The sequence below is a fragment of the Fusarium proliferatum genome, assembly GCF_900067095.1.
Source record: "Fusarium proliferatum ET1 genome assembly, contig: FPRO_scaffold009, whole genome shotgun sequence".
Classification (NCBI taxonomy): domain Eukaryota; kingdom Fungi; phylum Ascomycota; class Sordariomycetes; order Hypocreales; family Nectriaceae; genus Fusarium; species Fusarium proliferatum.
In genome coordinates this window covers 507,822-524,718 of record NW_022194798.1, presented here as the reverse complement: position 1 = coordinate 524,718, position 16,897 = coordinate 507,822, and the positions used below count along the sequence as shown (strand labels likewise).

Below are 16,897 nucleotides of genomic sequence, written 5' to 3'. Positions count from 1 at the left end.
GATGTCTCATTATCCAAACAACGTTCGGAGGTCTTTCTTCTCCATAAGGCTGATCCAACAAACATCCATACTCCACCGGGGTGCTTCATCATAAGCAGCCCACAGTTCTTTCGTAAATCTTTCAGCGACTTCGATTGGAGCAGGGTGCAAGCATTCTTTAAAGACACTAAGACGCCGTAAGATAAAGGCTCGCCCTTTACTGACGTCAAGCGCCATCTGTGATACCGATAAAGGGTCCGCCTCCTCCTTGGAATGTTCAAGTGGGTCTTTGAGAAGGTCCAGATAGTCAAGAATGCTCTCCATTGGCCTTGGCTTGACCTGACTACCACCGCTGATGGAGTTTGACTCTGTGTCAAGTGGTAAGGTTGGTGTGTAACGAAGGCCTGTGGCAGCACAGATATATAAAAGCGGCTGGATAGCGCAGCTGCCAGATTCGGACGGGATTTGTTCCAGAACTTCTATGAGCCGAAGTGACAAGGGTATGATGCGCTTGTGCCATAGCGCGGTTATTTCTTGTTCACCAGGGTCTCGCGGCACAAGGTGGGAATGGGGCACCAATAGCGAAGGGAACTGTATGTAAAGCTGGAGCAAGGAGGCGAGTTGATAGCCTTCAGCAACATGTAGAAGTTGAGTAGCTGGTGTGCGCTGGTCGCCAGTATCGTTCAGTGATGGTCTAGGAGAAAGCTGCAGCTGTAGCAGCTCTACCTCCAACTCTTTTGCCTGCTCAATCTCTGATGCCGTTGAAGGTGAGTGAAGGGTTCGGTCATTAGCACGATGGCGGTAGAGTCGACAAAGGCGAATCGACCGCGCGAGAAGGGTAGTGCTTAGTAGTGAGACACCAGTCCAGGGGTGAGGCTCCGCTTCGTATGGAGACTGGCTGTAGGTGTGTAAGGACTCAGACCTCTGGAAGGTGGAAGGGAGTGCGCTGACTTGGTGAGTATCCGTTCCTGGTTCTGGGTCATATATGAAGGATATCAACATATCCCAGTAGGTGAGACTCTTGTTAAAGAAATCCAGCTTGTCAGCATCAGCAGCAAACTGTTGTTGTGAGCTCCAGCGGAGTAGTGTCTTTGCCTCTTGCAGAAACGGCCAACCCACTCGCCGAGTATCCAACCAACAAATTGTCGTCCCAAGGCATATTAGTGCGAATATGATACCGGTAGGCATCTCGTCTAGGACATTCTTCTCGTTGAGCTCCTGTATCTCAGCTTGAACGCTCAGTGTTGCTGTTTTTAGCAGGTTCATGGCAGAGTGCCTCATTTGCGGTAGCCGCGCAGACAGGAAACTGGCTGACATGCTCTGAAGAGCGGCAAAGACTGGGGGAGAGCTTTGCCAAAGACCCTCCGCTGTCTTTCGATTCAGGTTGGACTTGGAGTCGAAACCGGACCATGCCGGGCATACTTCATCGAACCAACATTTTAGTAGCCGCATGGAAGAGTCTGAGTTAATACATGGTGGCTGGATTTGACCGGCTATGCCAAGATCTAACCAGGAGTTCTGTTGGGGTGACATAGCGAAGCAAAAGTCCGGTAGCCAGTTGGAAGTCGAAAAGTCGAAGTTTGGCGTCTCGATGGCAATCGATTCAAGGCCACCACTGAATTCCTGATCGAACATGTTCGTAGAATCCAAGCCAATAAGATCTGTTAAGCCCATCCATTCTGATTCTGGCCAAAGAGCTGTTTCGGGGACCGGTATTGGGTAAATCTCCTCAACAACTTCATCACGGGTGGAGGCATCAGTCCCGTCCAGAATCCCATTAGACTTCGATCGGCTATCGTTTGGAGGCTCTGGCGACTTGTTATGCTGTTCCGATGTTTCACTCGCCGTTATCTCGTGTTTGTACGACCACCTCAACGTTCGCTGAGGGTAACCGTCACATATCAAGCCCTTCTTTGCGCAATTCGTACACGTTGGCCTACTTTCGTCGCATTTGACCTCTTTGTGTCAGTATCTCGTAGACGATTTGAGATTTCGCAGCCGTACATGTCGCTGTTTGCATGAGTGGCAACCACCTCGGGAACGGCGCCCGTACGATCTCGTGTGCCTACCGCCGCCACGTCGGGGCATGGTAGCGTCCAGGTATCGAGCGTCTAGTATGCTTCCTCGTACTATTCCGTTCCCAAGCTTTGGGCAGACTTTGTCCGGCGGTCGACCGTCCGTATCAGGGAGGGGAAATTGATCAGCACACTTGATAAGCGCGGAAGCGCGGGGTTCAAAGGAGCTAGCGGGGCCGTAAACTGCTACGGTAGCCGGCATACGGAGCAAAATGCCGTGATTTCGGCCAATCCAATGAGTACGTACGTTTTACATCACCACTCGTCATCCGGTTTTGTATAATGATTTACTTCAACAATTCGGGCGCTGCCGATAGCTCTTGAAGGCCAACTGGCCGAATGAGATCATTCTTTAAACACGATCTATATATCACGGTAACGGGAAAGGAGTCGACTCGTCGGTAGAACCATGATAGAATTTCGGAGCCTGATTTCCTAGACAATCCAGCCCACTCCTAGATTTATGTATGCATGTATCTGCTTCTTCTCGGTGCATAAGCTCCGTTTTCTAATATGTCAAAAGCAGAGATTTCAAATGCCACTGTAAATTAACAAGTCTATGGCTCACGGCACTATTGATTGGCCATAACAATCTAATATTCTGAACCGTAACTATGGACAATCGCTATCAGTTTGTGTATTTACTTCTTAATTTGACCCGTTGCCTTCTTTCCCTAACGAACATGTGGCGGATTCCCACAAAGTTGCTCAGCCAGAAACAGTAAAAAGATGGAAAGCGTCCTTATCACAAGCTTCCGCTTCTTGACCATTACCAATCTAGCATTCTGGAGTTGCCGCAGTCCACGGCTTGGCAGACTACAGTAAAGATAAGCCAACGTGGCCTCAGAATGTCGAGGAAACCTCAACATTGCGTGTTCACCAGGCTTTGACTTACTTCTTTCAGCTTTCGAGGAGGTGGCGTTGCCATTTTGCTGCTTTAGCGCCGCGGGCTTGATTTCAAAGCCTCGGACTGCTTCCCGTCGCCGATGCATTTCAGCCGCATCAGCTATCTTTGATTGGTAGCCTACCACTAGTCAGCTCTGTCAATATGAATTGTTCGACGCGGCGCAAACTTGCCGTTACCAAACCCTTTTTCTCCTTGGGTGGTTAGCTGCTTGTACTGATTCTCAAAGGCTAGTAGCTTTTGCTGTATCTCCTTTTGAAGTGAATCCTTGGTAGTCCCCTCGAGTTGGAAAGAGCCCTTGGGACTGTTGATGTAAATATCGCAGCGTAAATTGGTATGGTCAACGGCAACGGGAGAGTAGGTTAGTTGATACCAGAAGGGTTTACCAGACATTGCGTGTATTGTAGTCAAAGGGAAGAATATTTGGTTTTCAATCGAACTGTGTCTTACTGGTCGCAACGAGCGGTCATAATCTGAGATCGAGTACTTCGTTGGATTTGATGTATCGTATGGCTGATTGACTGTCGTACATTAGCATCTGCAGGTAAACTATAACGACGGCTGAAGCAGGATACTTACGGATAAGCTTCCAATTGAACTTTCCACTTAGCTCAATACTGTCTACCAGCTCTGTATCTGGTCCTATATCCCCAGGCGTTCTCAGTTCTGCGCCCATCAAAGTAGCAGTAGCGGACACGTCTTCGTGACGGCTAACGTTGATATGAAGAAAGCCTTTGCTGTCCTGCTTCGTGTGGATTGGGAAGAGACTGTTTAAAGTCTTATCAAAACCGGGTAGGTTGTCGAAATAGGGAGCTTTTATGAGCTTGCCCTCCGTGTTATAGCTCCATCCATGATATCGACAGCCGAGAACGGTAGCGCTGCCAGACTGCTTCCGGGCGACCGGGAAGGCCCTGTGTCTACAGACATTGTGAAAGGACCGCACGAGCTGATCTTTACCCAAGATCATGAGAATGCGAAAGCCAGCAACATCATAGACCACATAGTCGCCGGGGGAGCGAAAGCGTCCGCGGTGGCTTATACATACCCATGTCTATTAATGAAATCAGACCACGACGTTACAGATACAGTGGATTTAACGGGCACTTACCTGGCTGAAGATTGCCCGTCGCTCAAGCTGGAATCGAACAGGATCTGACCACCATCCATCAGGCAAGTCAAAGGTTATATGTTCCGGCACTATTAGGCGGGTATGGCTTTGTTGCAGATATCGCCAGAAATGAAGAACTAGAGCAGTAACAATCAAGCTGGTGGTACATAAAAATACTGTAGAATCCATTGAGAAGACAGTACAAGAACAGAAACGCAATTCATCAAGTGGAATACATCAAATGAGAAAGGATATTCCTTACAGCAGGGCGAGAATATTTAGCACTCCAGTCGAAAGCGGCGTATGCGCAAAGTGTATCCCGAAGGCTGGTGTTCTCGTGTGCGGTTTCTCTATTAGGCAATGGAAATTACTACATCGAGGTGTCTATACGCATACGTCGCTGACTTTTGAGCGAGTCAATCATAATAATGGCGTATTTTAAAGAGATACGCGTGGTATCATCTGGCTGAAAATATGTAGATAAGGCATGCTGCGTGTAAAATTTCCTGATCCGGTATAGCGTAGGGTAGGCTTCTGGCAATGAACATCGACCTTGGATGAGGTTGGGAGATGCACATTCTCATATATGGGCATCTCAATGTGCCCTGTTATTTTAAGATAAAATCCATTAAGATCGCATCAGGTGAGCATCGGAGAAGAAAACCACCACCGCAGTCGTCCCATCGACAATTCACAATGACGGACTGGGATGTTACTCTTCCTGCTTCCTGGTACACTAGCTCGGGAATCTACAGTCTAGAGAGGCGGGCAATCTTTCTCAGGGCAAGTTCAAGAGGGATGCAGGTTTTCTTATCGGGCCGTTACTGATTGTTATGTAGTCGTGGGTTCTTCTAGGAGCCGTAACGAAGTTTCCCGAAACCAATGTTAACTATGAGCATGAGCTAGCTCAGATCGACTTCATTGTCCGTCGCGAAACTGAAGATTGGGGAAGCATTACAATCACCAAGAAACACGATGTAAGCATAAAGCAAATATTGTCTTCAGTAACCTTGCTTATTATATAGGGTACCCTTATGCGATCGCACCTAACTCCAAATGGTCTTGTTTTCTTGACACTGTCCGACGAGACCTGCTCCTTTGAAGAGTTTTTCCCTAGCTTTGAGGAGTCCACGGCCCACGCCGACTTTACTGAACTTCCACTGAGACGTCCTCTAAAGTACACCTCTCATAATAATTGGAAGGCTGCGGTTGATGCCTATCAGGAGTGTCTCCATTGTGCCTACGCGCACCCCGAGTTTGCAAAGACATTCAAGCCTGCGGGCTACAAAGTCATCAATAAACACAACTACTCGCAGCATATGGCTACTGCAACTGGTGCCGATGATGGTTTATTCTTTTTTCTTTTCCCGAACTGCTCTTTGAGCTTGTACGCGGGGGGTTTGACCTGCTGGCGCATTAACCCATCTGAGAAACCCGAACAGGCCCGCATGGAGTTCGACTACTATCACAAGGCCCCTTCCGGAAGCGATGAGTTCGAAAAGTGGTATAGCTTCACGCGAAATGTTGCAGTTGAGGATATTGAGCTTTGTGAGAAGACTCAAGTCAATCTTAATATTGGTATTTACTCGGAGGGTCTGCTGAATCCCGAGAAAGAGAATGGAGTTATATGTAAGTCTGCCCGTTATCTGAGTAGACCCAAGTCATACTGATCCACTCTGAAAGACTTCCATGGCCGTATACTTGAGCTGTGTTCGTCTCAGTTGGAGAAAGAAGAGGCTACGCAACCCCTAGCCAGGCCGTTACAGGGAAACCCAATTCCTCTTCTCCAAACATCCGGTTAGCCCTTGACAGTAATTGGGATGTCATGTTGGTAGATTATTGCACTGTTATTTTATACGAATTCACGGAGCTAAAATGGCAATGTTGGTCAATTCATTTAGTAGCGTGTTTCCCCACCTGAGCGACAGATCTAGGAAAGATCCATCGCTTTATTGCTAAGTGCAGCTCTGGATACGGGGTAGATGTTTGATGACACTGACTCGTATGTAAAAGTCAATGTATGTGTCGACTGTTATTGCTGTGCTATCTAAACCAGATGAAAAGCAAAGGTACTATCTTTGACTCGCGGTACCATTCTCCAAGTTGTTCTCATACCGAAACGTGATATCCGTCTTCACCCCAATCCTCCCATTTGGCATAACCAATACCTCCTCACTACTATTATCATCCAACCCATTCTTAATATTCGTCTCAAACGTACTCTTCGGTGCGCCAGTACCAGGGTTGCTACCACCATGAAGCTCAAGAGGCATCTGTTTGAAGCCTGAGAGCTTGCGACTGCTGGACATGCCGGAGCTGCCGAGGAGACGGGGCGCGTATTTCTTGGCGATGGCTTTGTAAGAGGGGATCGAGGCGGCGAGGATACCGATGTTGGTTTCGATTACAGACCAGTACATCGCGTCGGAGATGACCCAGGTCGAATCGGAGGAGCTGAGCATTTTGGGGATATAGGTTATTCGGATAATGGACGAGACGCAGGCGCTGTTAATGTTAGCGACGTGACAGCAACCAAGTGGTGATAGAGACTTACAAGAGTCCGAGACCCAGGATGATGGCCAGGCTGATCTTCTGTCGTCGGGGAACACGAAGCCTCGCCACCAGTGGAATCGGCAACGTATACGTCAAGATATCCGTGAAGATATTAACAGCGGCGTTGGCCAAGTAGAAAGCATTGATGTCAACACACTTCTTATCCTCTGGCAAGATCGTGATATCGTAGGCAGCGGGGACCGGACTGCACTGGAAGATGCAAGCAAGGACATTCGCACCAGCTTGGCATCCAACAACGCCCATCATGACAAACGCTGTCTTGCGTAACATCTTATCGCCGAGTCGGGTATAGAGTGCAAGTACTGAGATCTTGATGAAGCCGAGGCAGGCATTGTAGAAGATGGATGATAGCCAGACGATTTGGAGGTAGGCGATGAAGTTATCGGTGCCGCGTTTGATCACGTCTTCGTAGTGGCTACCAAGGCCATGTTGGACGGCTAAAAAGAGGTTAGCGATGGTCAGCTAACAAGCGGTAGTGGACTTACAAGCTATTGTGCAGCCGATGAAGCACCACGATAAGATCTGGAATTTGTCATTATTTGCATATGCAGTCCTAGAAAGATCAGACTTACGGCTCCGACGCAAATCAAGTCTACAACAGTTAGCCTAGCCCCAATAAGCGGATCAAAGTACTCACAATCATCAGCCCCAAGCGACCGAACAATAAACGTCCTCGCCCACAATCTCAACACCACAGCACAAAAACTAATGACAGCAAAACAAATAGCAACGGAATTAACAGTTGAGCCCTGTGATTCAGTCATGATTGCAAAGACAAACGAAAAAGATAGTACGATTCCAAAACCTCAGCTGATGCAGAATCTTCAGCGGGTTAAATGGAAGAATCCATCGAATCTCAACTGAGACAAGCAGATGGCCTTTCATTACAGCTGATGGATTATCTCCTTTGTTATGCCAATCGTTTACCATTCTGTAACGAAAGCACAGACGAAAGCCTCGCCTCGCCAAGCGACCGAAGATCTTACTGCCTCCATGGCTAGCCCTGACGGCGCCAGGCGAGAGATGAGGAGTATTTCAGGGGAAATTCATATATCAGATTTCATTGTTTGTCTTGGAGCCAACAATGCCCCCATTGTAAGTGGAGATGCGTGTAATGATGGACGCTTGGGTAGGAGTGATTGGATGCTAGGATACTCGGATAAATGGCCCGTGGGTTCGTCTGTGCGAGGATCACGACGCTAATGAACCTCGGCTTCATCTCCGGAGCGTTTTCCCCGCCCACTTGGTGTTGTTTCCTCCTTTAGACTTTTATGCTACTGAGGTTAGAGACAACGGCCCGGTGGGAGCTAAGTGTTAGTCTACCGGTTCTCTCCAGCGTGTCTCACGCTAATTATCGCCTCCTTCTACTGACTTCCTTCTCTGATATTTCATGCCGCGGATCATTTGGTAGAATCCACTTGGTCTATAGCCTGTTTTCTCAAGAGAATCTGTCATCTTTTCTCAACTGTGGATCCAAGCAAGCCACCAACAACGTCCCCACAATGAGATAAACATCACATCATCCGAGACTCTGCATGGAATTTCTCGTCAGGGGAAAAGAAGCAGAAGAATCACGGAATTTGTTCTTTACCAGAATCTCGGGAACACCGTCGTGGTATTACCGTTGTATTACCCAACCTGTTCACATGCGAATCTTGAGTAACTGTTCAAGTGGAGAAGATTTAATATCTCAGCCGCGTATGGCGATCTTGGTAGCAGATCTTGGCGAATGTGGATTAGGACCAGGATCAGAAATTTTACCACGGCTCGGAAACGCGTATCCTGCCGAATGGTATGCCCCATCTTGACAAGGAACGCTCAGCGTTCTCAGGTAAGTCGTCGTTTGATAGGCAAGCGCGCATAAGCAATTCTTGGATCTCCAGCAGGTTGCTCATCCGAGATGTGAACCGTTACATTAAGGCATCCACTTTACTACATGTTGCATAGCAGAGAAAAGCAATCACGGGCCATTGAACATCCTTGGTTAATGATCGTCAAGTTGCGCAACTCGGTTATACAGGCTATGTAACAGCGTGGGGAACAGGCCTGGAACCTGAATGAACCTGCCGTCGTGTCGATCCCTCGTACATTATCGGGTTCGCTCCCCTTTCATTGCTTATTTTTGCGTTCCCAACAATTGGTTCATTTTGTTTCCTGCAGACACAATGGCTGTGCTGAGCTTTGTGAACGTCGCCCTGTTGGGGGCTGGGTATATTGCTTTTTGCGCTTTGTGGCAGATTGTTCGCTACCGCTTTTTTCATCCGCTGAGGACATTCCCTGGGAACTTTTGGGGCACTGTTACGAGGCTTTGGATCACGTATCATAATGTCAAGGCTGACGAATGTGCTACGTTCCAAGAGCTTCACAAGAAGCATGGTAAGATTTTCAGGATCAGTGAGTGATGCAGGCGCTCACACTTTTCAGGACCTGTCATCAGGATCACGCCTACAATGTTGCTCGTCAGTGACGCGACGCAACTACCAAAGATTTACAACCGTCACGCCAACAAATCGAAGCACTACATCACTGGAAGCTTTGGCAAAGATGAATCTCTCTTCAATATGCAAGATTCCGTCATGCACGCTAAGTACAGGAAGATTGCAGCCCCTCTCTACAGCTTAACCAACATCAAGAAAATGGAGCCGTTGATCGACTCCAACATTGAGAATTGGATGGCGCGTCTGCAGCGAGAATTCGCTTCTACCAACAAGCCCTTCGACTTTGCGCCTTGGGCTGTCTTCATGGCCTATGACATCATTTCAGAAGTTGGCTTTGGAGCTCCCTTCGGGTTTGTCAAAGAAGGCAAGGATGTTGAAGGTCTCATTCAGGGCTTTCACGATGGCCTTACGCCCTTTGGTATCATGGCGAGGCTGCATCCCTTCACCAACTGGGTCAAGAGTACTTTCCTGGGTAAATACATGGTTGCTAGTCCTGAGCAAGACTCTGGTATTGGAACATTGATGAGATTCCGCGATCGTTTGATTGATCAGCGTTTCAAGGATATTGAGAATGGTGCGACAGATGGACGTGTCGATTTGCTTCAAACGTAAGCTGGCTTGTTTCACATCTCACGCTAAATGCTGACATAGATCTACAGCTTCATCGAGGCTAAGGATGAGGATGGCAATCCTTTGGATATCAACTACATCAAGGCTGAGATTCTTCTCGTCCTTCTCGCTGGCGCTGACACAACTGGAACAGCCTTCCAGGCCATGATGATCCAAATCCTGACCAGCCCAGCTGTGTACAAGAAGCTAATGACTGAGATCGACGATGCCACTGTCGCTGGTAAACTTTCCGAGATGCCCCAGTATGATGAAGTCGTCGAGAACTGCCCCTACTACATTGCCTGTGTCAAGGAAAGCATGCGTCTCAACCCTTCAGCACCAAACATCTTCCCCCGCATCGCTCCACCAGGCGGTCTCGAGATCTGCGGCCACTTTGTCCCTGAGGGTACAGAAGTTACTTGTAACCCTTGGCTCGTGCACCGTGACCCCAACATCTACGGCGAGGATGCCGAAGTTTTCAAGCCTGAGCGTTGGTTGGACGCGGACAAGGCCAAGGTCTACAACAAGTATAGCATGGGATTTGGCTATGGTGCTAGAGTCTGTTTGGGCCAAGATGTTGCGCGTATGGAGCTCTACAAGGGACCGTTGCAGTTCTTGAGGAGCTTCAAGGTTGACTGGGTTGATGAGAAGAACAGGGGAACGTATGTGGTTAAGGGTGGTGTTAGCTACTTTGAGGACATGAACATCACGATCCAGAGACGAGAAGTTACAGCATAAATTGCTTAGCTGCTGTGAATAAAACCCCACCATGCTTCCTAACCTCACCACCCAAGTGAGCTATTCAGTCCATCCAACCCCACCTTCTCAGAATCTTCTTGATGTTCTAGTATTGCCATCAGGGAGCTTTGAATACTGTATATCGAGTGCAAAAAGGGCAATAGAGAAACCTTGTATAACTCCGAGCTTGTATAGTTAGAGTAGAATGTCCCACTTGGCCGTTAGTTCTGTTGGTTAGCGATAGTAGCGCTAATACTTGAAGTGACCGTTGTCGCAGTGGTCAGGAACAACAGGTCATCTTCAATGTCCCTCTTTCCTATGAATGCCAATACAAGGTAGCGGTCAAATCCCGCTTCTTGACGTGAAAATACTTATTCTCTTGTTTTTCCTCTTTACCAAAAATGGCTCTTAGGTTGAGAATGAGTTCATCGTAATCTTGGACCAAGCACGAGCGAATGTTATGTCCGAAATATTCCTTGCCGCTTTCCAGGAAGACAGACTAATTTACTAGGCTCATTGTAAACTTGAGACGTGTGTTGTCTTGTTGTCGGTATCGGAAGGTTATCGGTATTCTTATGCTGATATTGAGAGGCAAATAAATGAAAAGCTGGCGAATCAGAGCTTTTATAGATTGGTGCCAGGTTGCGAATGAAGATTTAGACTGATTGACTGTCCCGGGTAAGATGCAATATGATCAGCGTTGGAAGCCAGGTTGAATCTTGTCGGGAGCACGAGCCTCTTATTTATTCAGCATTGGAGAAAGCCACAAAGAGTACAACTTTTGTATCTATTAAATTCTGTTATTCACGTGTAAAAGCGTATATTGAGGGAAAAGATTATCGCGTTCTTATTCATCACCTGTGTTTGCAGCCTAAAGCCTAAGCTTAACGGCAGCACTTATCCCTATACTTATTCACTTTGGTCCTACGGCCGACCTCTGTCATGAAGACACAGCATGTCAACTATTGTGGCCCTAGCATGATGCCCAAGTCGTTTGCTAGATGTGCTATTGACGGTTGAGAACTGAAACTGTGAGCTTATATCAATACCCAGAACCAAAACTACTCATTACACAAAATTAGATTGAGTTAATGGACCCTACAGCTGATACTCAGATTATGTGCCTAACACATTCTGCAATCACAGATCAATAAGAAATATTATTTAGAGACCCTCCGGGTATAAGTATTAAATGTGAAGGCCAAGCTTTACTTACAATGTTCTAATAGTATCGCAAAATATCATTGAGTATAGTAGTATTAATTCGAATAGACCGGTACTCTGACTTAGTTGACTATTTCAAGATGCTTAGGATCCTACAATCCATTCTACAGACTAATTCAGAATGTCGTTTTCTCCCAAGAAAAGATGTCATAGCGCTCAAGATCCACATGGCAGGTATAGTACTCGCCAGACTTTCCATCCCCTTTAAAAATGATATCTAATGCAGACTTAAGCGCAGTCTCGCCCTTGACATATTTGCGACAAAGTGTGGACAGGAAGTAATCAACGCCTTCCACGGCTGTAAATGTATTCCTCCCTACAAGAGGCATCGCGTGGTTCCTCGTTTTGTGTCTTCGGGAGATTGTGAATTACTTCTCCTGACAGCTTAATATACAAGTAATGTTCCTAACTGATCGTTGGAGATTGGGGAGACTTTGCGAGAGCTGTATGCAAAATTATGCAAAATTCTTGTATTTTATTTTAATTTCTTTTTCCTTGCTGTCAGCCTGATGAGGCCATCGAGCTTTCAACTTTTTATCTGAAGGCTTAAACAATGAGGCCCCATGCAAAATTTATAGGTAGAATGAAGAGCGAGATCATGAAGCGACAATCGCCAGTTAAAGTCTGTGATTAACTCTGTCGCAGCACCTGTGACAAGACGTCTACATTGATTCAGCGATCCAGCTGATGAGTAGATGCGGTGCTGTTGCGCTTCAATCCTGACTCACCTTGATCGTCAGCTCCGTCATTTAGCTTATTTGTCGAAATTTATATGGCCAGCCTTGAGCTCAATAAACAGTTTCAACGTTTTCACTTACGTTTATCAGTGTTCACACCAATATAGCAGTAAAGAAAACCTGAACGTCGAGATTTATACAAACTCGCTCACACCTCATAATGGCAGACATAATAGGCCCCTTCCCGAATAGAAGCACAGTATCCCAACCAAGAAGGTCGAGGGCTGGGACGCGCTCCGCACAGCCGTAAAAGAAGTTTATGGTGGGGGATCACGAATCGGTGGAATCACTGGCTTGTGCGGAAGTGAGAGTGAATATAGTCTTCAGGGTCTGGAAGGAAGAGTTTAAGAACTTGCTGGAGGAGCTCCAAAAGAAAGATATCGTGGAGGCGATAGGTAGAGGGCCATGATGGCATGAGCTTTCGAGAAACTTGGAGTATCTACTCGCGATGTTACCCAAATAACAAGACATGTAAGTTTTTTCAGGTCACCAGGTGAATGAATAAGGAAATTTGAAGGTTGCTCTTGGTGTGCCTTGGCAGATACTCCCTTATATGGTTCCCATCACATTGTTTAGGGGAAGTACTGTCATGGCTTGTTACAGTATGTGTTATGGCTCCACGCATTGGACCTGGCTATCGCAGCTCAATAAACGATCGATCTAATAGTTGTCAATCATTTGACTGCTCAAGCAGCCTATCTTGCTAACAAATCTGCATAAAAAGCATCAAATAACTTCGCGAAACTGACTAATGGTGCTAAATCAATGCCTGAAAGTACAGCTCAACAGACATATCCAAGGAACAACATGTTAAGGCCAAGACTCAATAAAATGGTCAATCAAACAACAGAGGAAAACACCAACATGAAAAACATAAACCGCCCCCTGCTCAAATGATGTTTGACCTGATATACTGCAGCCACTGCGTCACCGTTTGGGGCTGCCTATCAATCCGCAGCATGCCTTCATGAAGGGTTACGAGCTGACCTCTACCATTTACCTGGGTGAACTGGTAGAATTGAACGCTCTTGCCAATGCACAGCGCACCCCACAATTTATCCACCTCTGTGCTTCCAAGGGATCTGAGGTAGTTCCTCAACTGAATTTCGGCAGCGTGAAGTGCAGTATCAGAATTCGGGTATGAATATCGCTTAAGCTCAAGAACGAGGAAGTTCAGCCTATGGTGGTTGCTCAAGCGACAAACCTCGATATCGACCCTTCCGCCCGCGATGTCAGCTTCATGGTTGATCCTAAAACCTTCATACACACTGAAGACATCCAAAAGGATGACACTCCATGCGTCACGAACGTCGGATTCAAGTGAGCCTCGATTGATCTGCGCGATAGTGTAGTCGCCGTCCGGGATATACTGCGGATCCATGTACTGTAAACAGAGTTAGGATTATGCTCTTTGGGTTAAAATGATATCGAAGGCATACCGTATTCTCAACATTCTCCTGCGCTGGAAGGTAGGGTGGGCGTCCACGAGGCATTGCTGAATTAAGTAATTGAGATATATATAAGATGAATATCAGTATGAAGTAAATAGTACTTGAAAAGATCCGTTGGGTTAAATTGAATGAATGTAATGTGTAATGGTGCTCTTCCTTCTTCTTATTTATAATTAATAGGTATATATCTAAGCGCTTAGCTATTGCTAAAGGGTCTCATCTCTTTAGCCAGTGAGCGATTTAATTGTTTCTATTAATACTCGATATTTTCTGCTCGGCCAACATAGCGGACTAGAAACACTTTGTTGGTTCTAAGTCACAAGGGGACACAATCTCTCTTGCGTCGTAATGGGCGGCTACGTATGTTGAAGATACTCAAAATCGGACCACACAGCAACTCAAAACCTCAGTTAGGCGCTTAGGAATTCGAAAGATCCGCAGGCATATAATCACCCCAGACCTAGAGGGATAGCCATCAACACTCGTAATTTCAACGAACGGGTCTCTGCCGCGGCTGCGCTAAATCAAGTACCCACCACGCGTTTCAGGTGGGCGGCTGAGCAAAAAACGGGCGCTAAGCGTAGGCGGTACGTATCTGCCTCATAATTTAGGTACCAGCGGGGTTCCCACTTCGCAGTTGCGGTCTTTGGAGGTTCCCAACTTTACACTAAACATAACAACCATCTACCCAGCCATGAAATACTGCACGCTCTGTGGAATACCTTTCACCAGGCGTCTTAATGAGGACTGGATTGAAAATGTCCGGGCAGGTAAGTAGCCTGACCATAATTGAAGCGCGAACCGTACAATCCTGACACGTCCAGTTTGGATTGAAGGCGACAGCTGGAATCGCACGGCCGTTTCTGGCGTTGGGCGATGGGGAGAATTCGATGATATCCCTTCGGTAACTGTCCCAACAAACCCCCAAATTCGCCACAATGGCCAGTCTGGGCCGGGAAATACCATAGAGGTGGACTTAACGCCTGACGACCCAACATTGTGCACGGATCCCGATGGTGGTATAGCTTGGGGCTATGGCTTCCATGAATCGTGCTGGTCCATATTCACCAAAAATTACACACCAAATCTTGACGCTCTTTTTGCAGCCTGTCTTTCTACGCCAACTGGCGCGACGACCCTGCTTGACTGGGGCCATGATTACGGTGGCGCTTCTAAGATTGAACAAATGTTCGATATGCCTGTGAGAGCTAGTTGTTTCCGTTCCCTGCACGATATACCTCATGTCTTTCGATCGGATCCATATCAAGTTCCTGGCCTCATTTATGCCATCGAGGGAGCTGTACGCCTGCAAACCGACGCTTTCTTGAGTCGTCTGGAACCAACAGTGACCAGCCTGAAAAGTGATAGCTTCTCTCGCTTAGTTCCGGAAATTCTGCAATCGATCGTTATCCTCTTACCAACATCCGACGTTCACTCTCTACGGCTTGCATCTCCTGTCTTTGCAACCTTAGAACTGCCTGAAAGGTTCTGGGCATCACGCTTCCAACCTGGCCACGAGTTCGAATACTTGCCTGAAGTTCATGACCGGTCTCCTCAATCTTGGAGGGCTTTCTATCATTCCCTTAAGATATGGACACAGGGGATCCCAAGTATGGTCAACCGTCGGCGGGTATGGGGGCTTGCTAAGCGTCTTCAAGCCACTCTTACCCAGATGGACGGCGTTTCTTGCCAAGGATCTCCTCTAAGCACATGGCACGAGACTACGCCTGATGGCCCAGATAATGCCACCTCCGAAGCTAATTTTCCATGGCATACAGCTTCACGAGCTGTTGTCAGCCTAGGAGACAGCTTCTTCTACGGCTCTCGGGTCCTGAAGGCTCGTGTTCTGTACTTTCCAGAGCCCATGAAACTTCAACAGATGTCTGTATCATTTGTTGATACAGCAGCTGGAAGATTCATCTCTGGGTTCACTCTGGTTGATAGCCATGATCAATCTTATGCTGTGGGTTACCAACATGAGGATTTGATGCTACGCATTCTACTTGATGAGCCGATCCGTGGATGGGAACTCGCCATGGACTTATCTGGGATCACAGGGATTGCTGCAGTTCATAGCGATGGAAAACTCAGCTCCTGGGCAGGAGAGTCAGCAGGAATTCCAAGGTGGCGATTAGAAGGAACCCAAGCAGTTTCTGCAGTCAAAGCTGAATTCGATGTAAGTTTCTACCCCGCTACAAACTTGAGTACTAAAACTTGCTAGGCATTCAAACTTGTCTCTCTTAGTCGTGACAGATCACCCAACCAGCAGAACTGGCTGAACAACTGTCTGTGGTATCCTGAAGTACCTAAAGAAGGGCTGCTATTCAACGGAAGCATAGGCGGTGAGCCAAAGCCCGAATACAATCTCCCAGTTACCACCGTCCTTTTTGGCCAATCAGATGGGCGATATCTGTCGGATCTGTCGGATCTGTCGGAAATTGTTGTATGGATCTTTGACATTTGCCATATAGCGGGGATTGAGTTTCACTTCACAGACAGTTCTTACGATCGACATCTTGGTTATATTGGCCCATTCGACGAAAGCTATCCCGTTAGGAGGAACTTCCCCGACTCTCACGATAGCTCAGTTTCTTTCGCAATTGATGGTCCTTCTGGTGAGAGATTGACAAGTATTGACGTGCAGACGAGGGGATCACATGTTGTTGGGCTGAAGGTACTCATAAAGCCTATTGTTGAAAGAGAACCACTGCTAAGACCGATAGCTTCGAACCAATCTCGACCGAATCGTCCAAACGCCTGACTACCCTTACGGAACAGACAAAGGCTGGGTCACTGTTCACGCAAAGGGATCCAAAATTATTGGCATGTTCGCTACTCTTGTATGTATTCTTCTTGTGCAAATACGGTTTTATTAGTTTGTTTTATTAGTTTCTACAAATCAGTACTGACATGAATTTATAGGCTCGGCCTTTCTGGGATCTTGGTCTTATATCGATACAAGAATAAATTACCGAGAGTCAGGAAAGGCGTCAAATATTAAGGATTGAATTGAACGAGACCAGCGCGGTGAAATATGCCATTACAAGAACTGTGAAGTAAATA

The 16,897-nt window shown here is 47.0% G+C and overlaps 7 protein-coding genes across 7 annotated transcripts; 3 read left to right on the top strand and 4 right to left on the bottom strand.

Annotated features, from left to right (window-relative positions):
• Positions 1 to 9: 9 nt before the first annotated feature.
• On the bottom strand, positions 10 to 2,067 carry FPRO_15627 (uncharacterized protein; the record flags this gene model as incomplete). The annotated part of the gene is made up of 2 exons (XM_031220033.1): positions 10 to 1,937; positions 2,049 to 2,067. 2 exons carry the CDS (start codon positions 2,065 to 2,067, stop codon positions 10 to 12), a joined length of 1,947 nt encoding a protein of 648 aa, XP_031085732.1.
• A 756-nt stretch (positions 2,068 to 2,823) lies between these two features.
• Positions 2,824 to 4,255, bottom strand: FPRO_15628 (uncharacterized protein; the record flags this gene model as incomplete). Its single annotated transcript, XM_031220032.1, has 5 exons — positions 2,824 to 2,870; positions 2,950 to 3,060; positions 3,138 to 3,479; positions 3,538 to 4,009; positions 4,067 to 4,255. The coding sequence occupies 5 exons, from the start codon at positions 4,253 to 4,255 to the stop codon at positions 2,824 to 2,826; spliced, it is 1,161 nt and encodes a 386-aa protein (XP_031085731.1).
• Positions 4,256 to 4,762: 507 nt separating this feature from the next.
• FPRO_15629 (uncharacterized protein) lies at positions 4,763 to 5,868 on the top strand (the record flags this gene model as incomplete). The annotated part of the gene is made up of 4 exons (XM_031220031.1): positions 4,763 to 4,849; positions 4,906 to 5,043; positions 5,092 to 5,695; positions 5,750 to 5,868. 4 exons carry the CDS (start codon positions 4,763 to 4,765, stop codon positions 5,866 to 5,868), a joined length of 948 nt encoding a protein of 315 aa, XP_031085730.1.
• Positions 5,869 to 6,138: 270 nt separating this feature from the next.
• Positions 6,139 to 7,401, bottom strand: FPRO_15630 (uncharacterized protein; the record flags this gene model as incomplete). Its single annotated transcript, XM_031220030.1, has 5 exons — positions 6,139 to 6,568; positions 6,618 to 7,074; positions 7,123 to 7,159; positions 7,210 to 7,229; positions 7,275 to 7,401. 5 exons carry the CDS (start codon positions 7,399 to 7,401, stop codon positions 6,139 to 6,141), a joined length of 1,071 nt encoding a protein of 356 aa, XP_031085729.1.
• Positions 7,402 to 8,802: 1,401 nt separating this feature from the next.
• FPRO_15631 (uncharacterized protein) lies at positions 8,803 to 10,422 on the top strand (the record flags this gene model as incomplete). The annotated part of the gene is made up of 3 exons (XM_031220029.1): positions 8,803 to 9,013; positions 9,062 to 9,683; positions 9,735 to 10,422. 3 exons carry the CDS (start codon positions 8,803 to 8,805, stop codon positions 10,420 to 10,422), a joined length of 1,521 nt encoding a protein of 506 aa, XP_031085728.1.
• A 2,850-nt stretch (positions 10,423 to 13,272) lies between these two features.
• FPRO_15632 (uncharacterized protein) lies at positions 13,273 to 13,876 on the bottom strand (the record flags this gene model as incomplete). The annotated part of the gene is made up of 2 exons (XM_031220028.1): positions 13,273 to 13,767; positions 13,823 to 13,876. The coding sequence occupies 2 exons, from the start codon at positions 13,874 to 13,876 to the stop codon at positions 13,273 to 13,275; spliced, it is 549 nt and encodes a 182-aa protein (XP_031085727.1).
• Positions 13,877 to 14,528: 652 nt separating this feature from the next.
• On the top strand, positions 14,529 to 16,801 carry FPRO_15633 (uncharacterized protein; the record flags this gene model as incomplete). The annotated part of the gene is made up of 5 exons (XM_031220027.1): positions 14,529 to 14,604; positions 14,659 to 16,010; positions 16,056 to 16,508; positions 16,558 to 16,674; positions 16,757 to 16,801. 5 exons carry the CDS (start codon positions 14,529 to 14,531, stop codon positions 16,799 to 16,801), a joined length of 2,043 nt encoding a protein of 680 aa, XP_031085726.1.
• Positions 16,802 to 16,897: the final 96 nt, after the last annotated feature.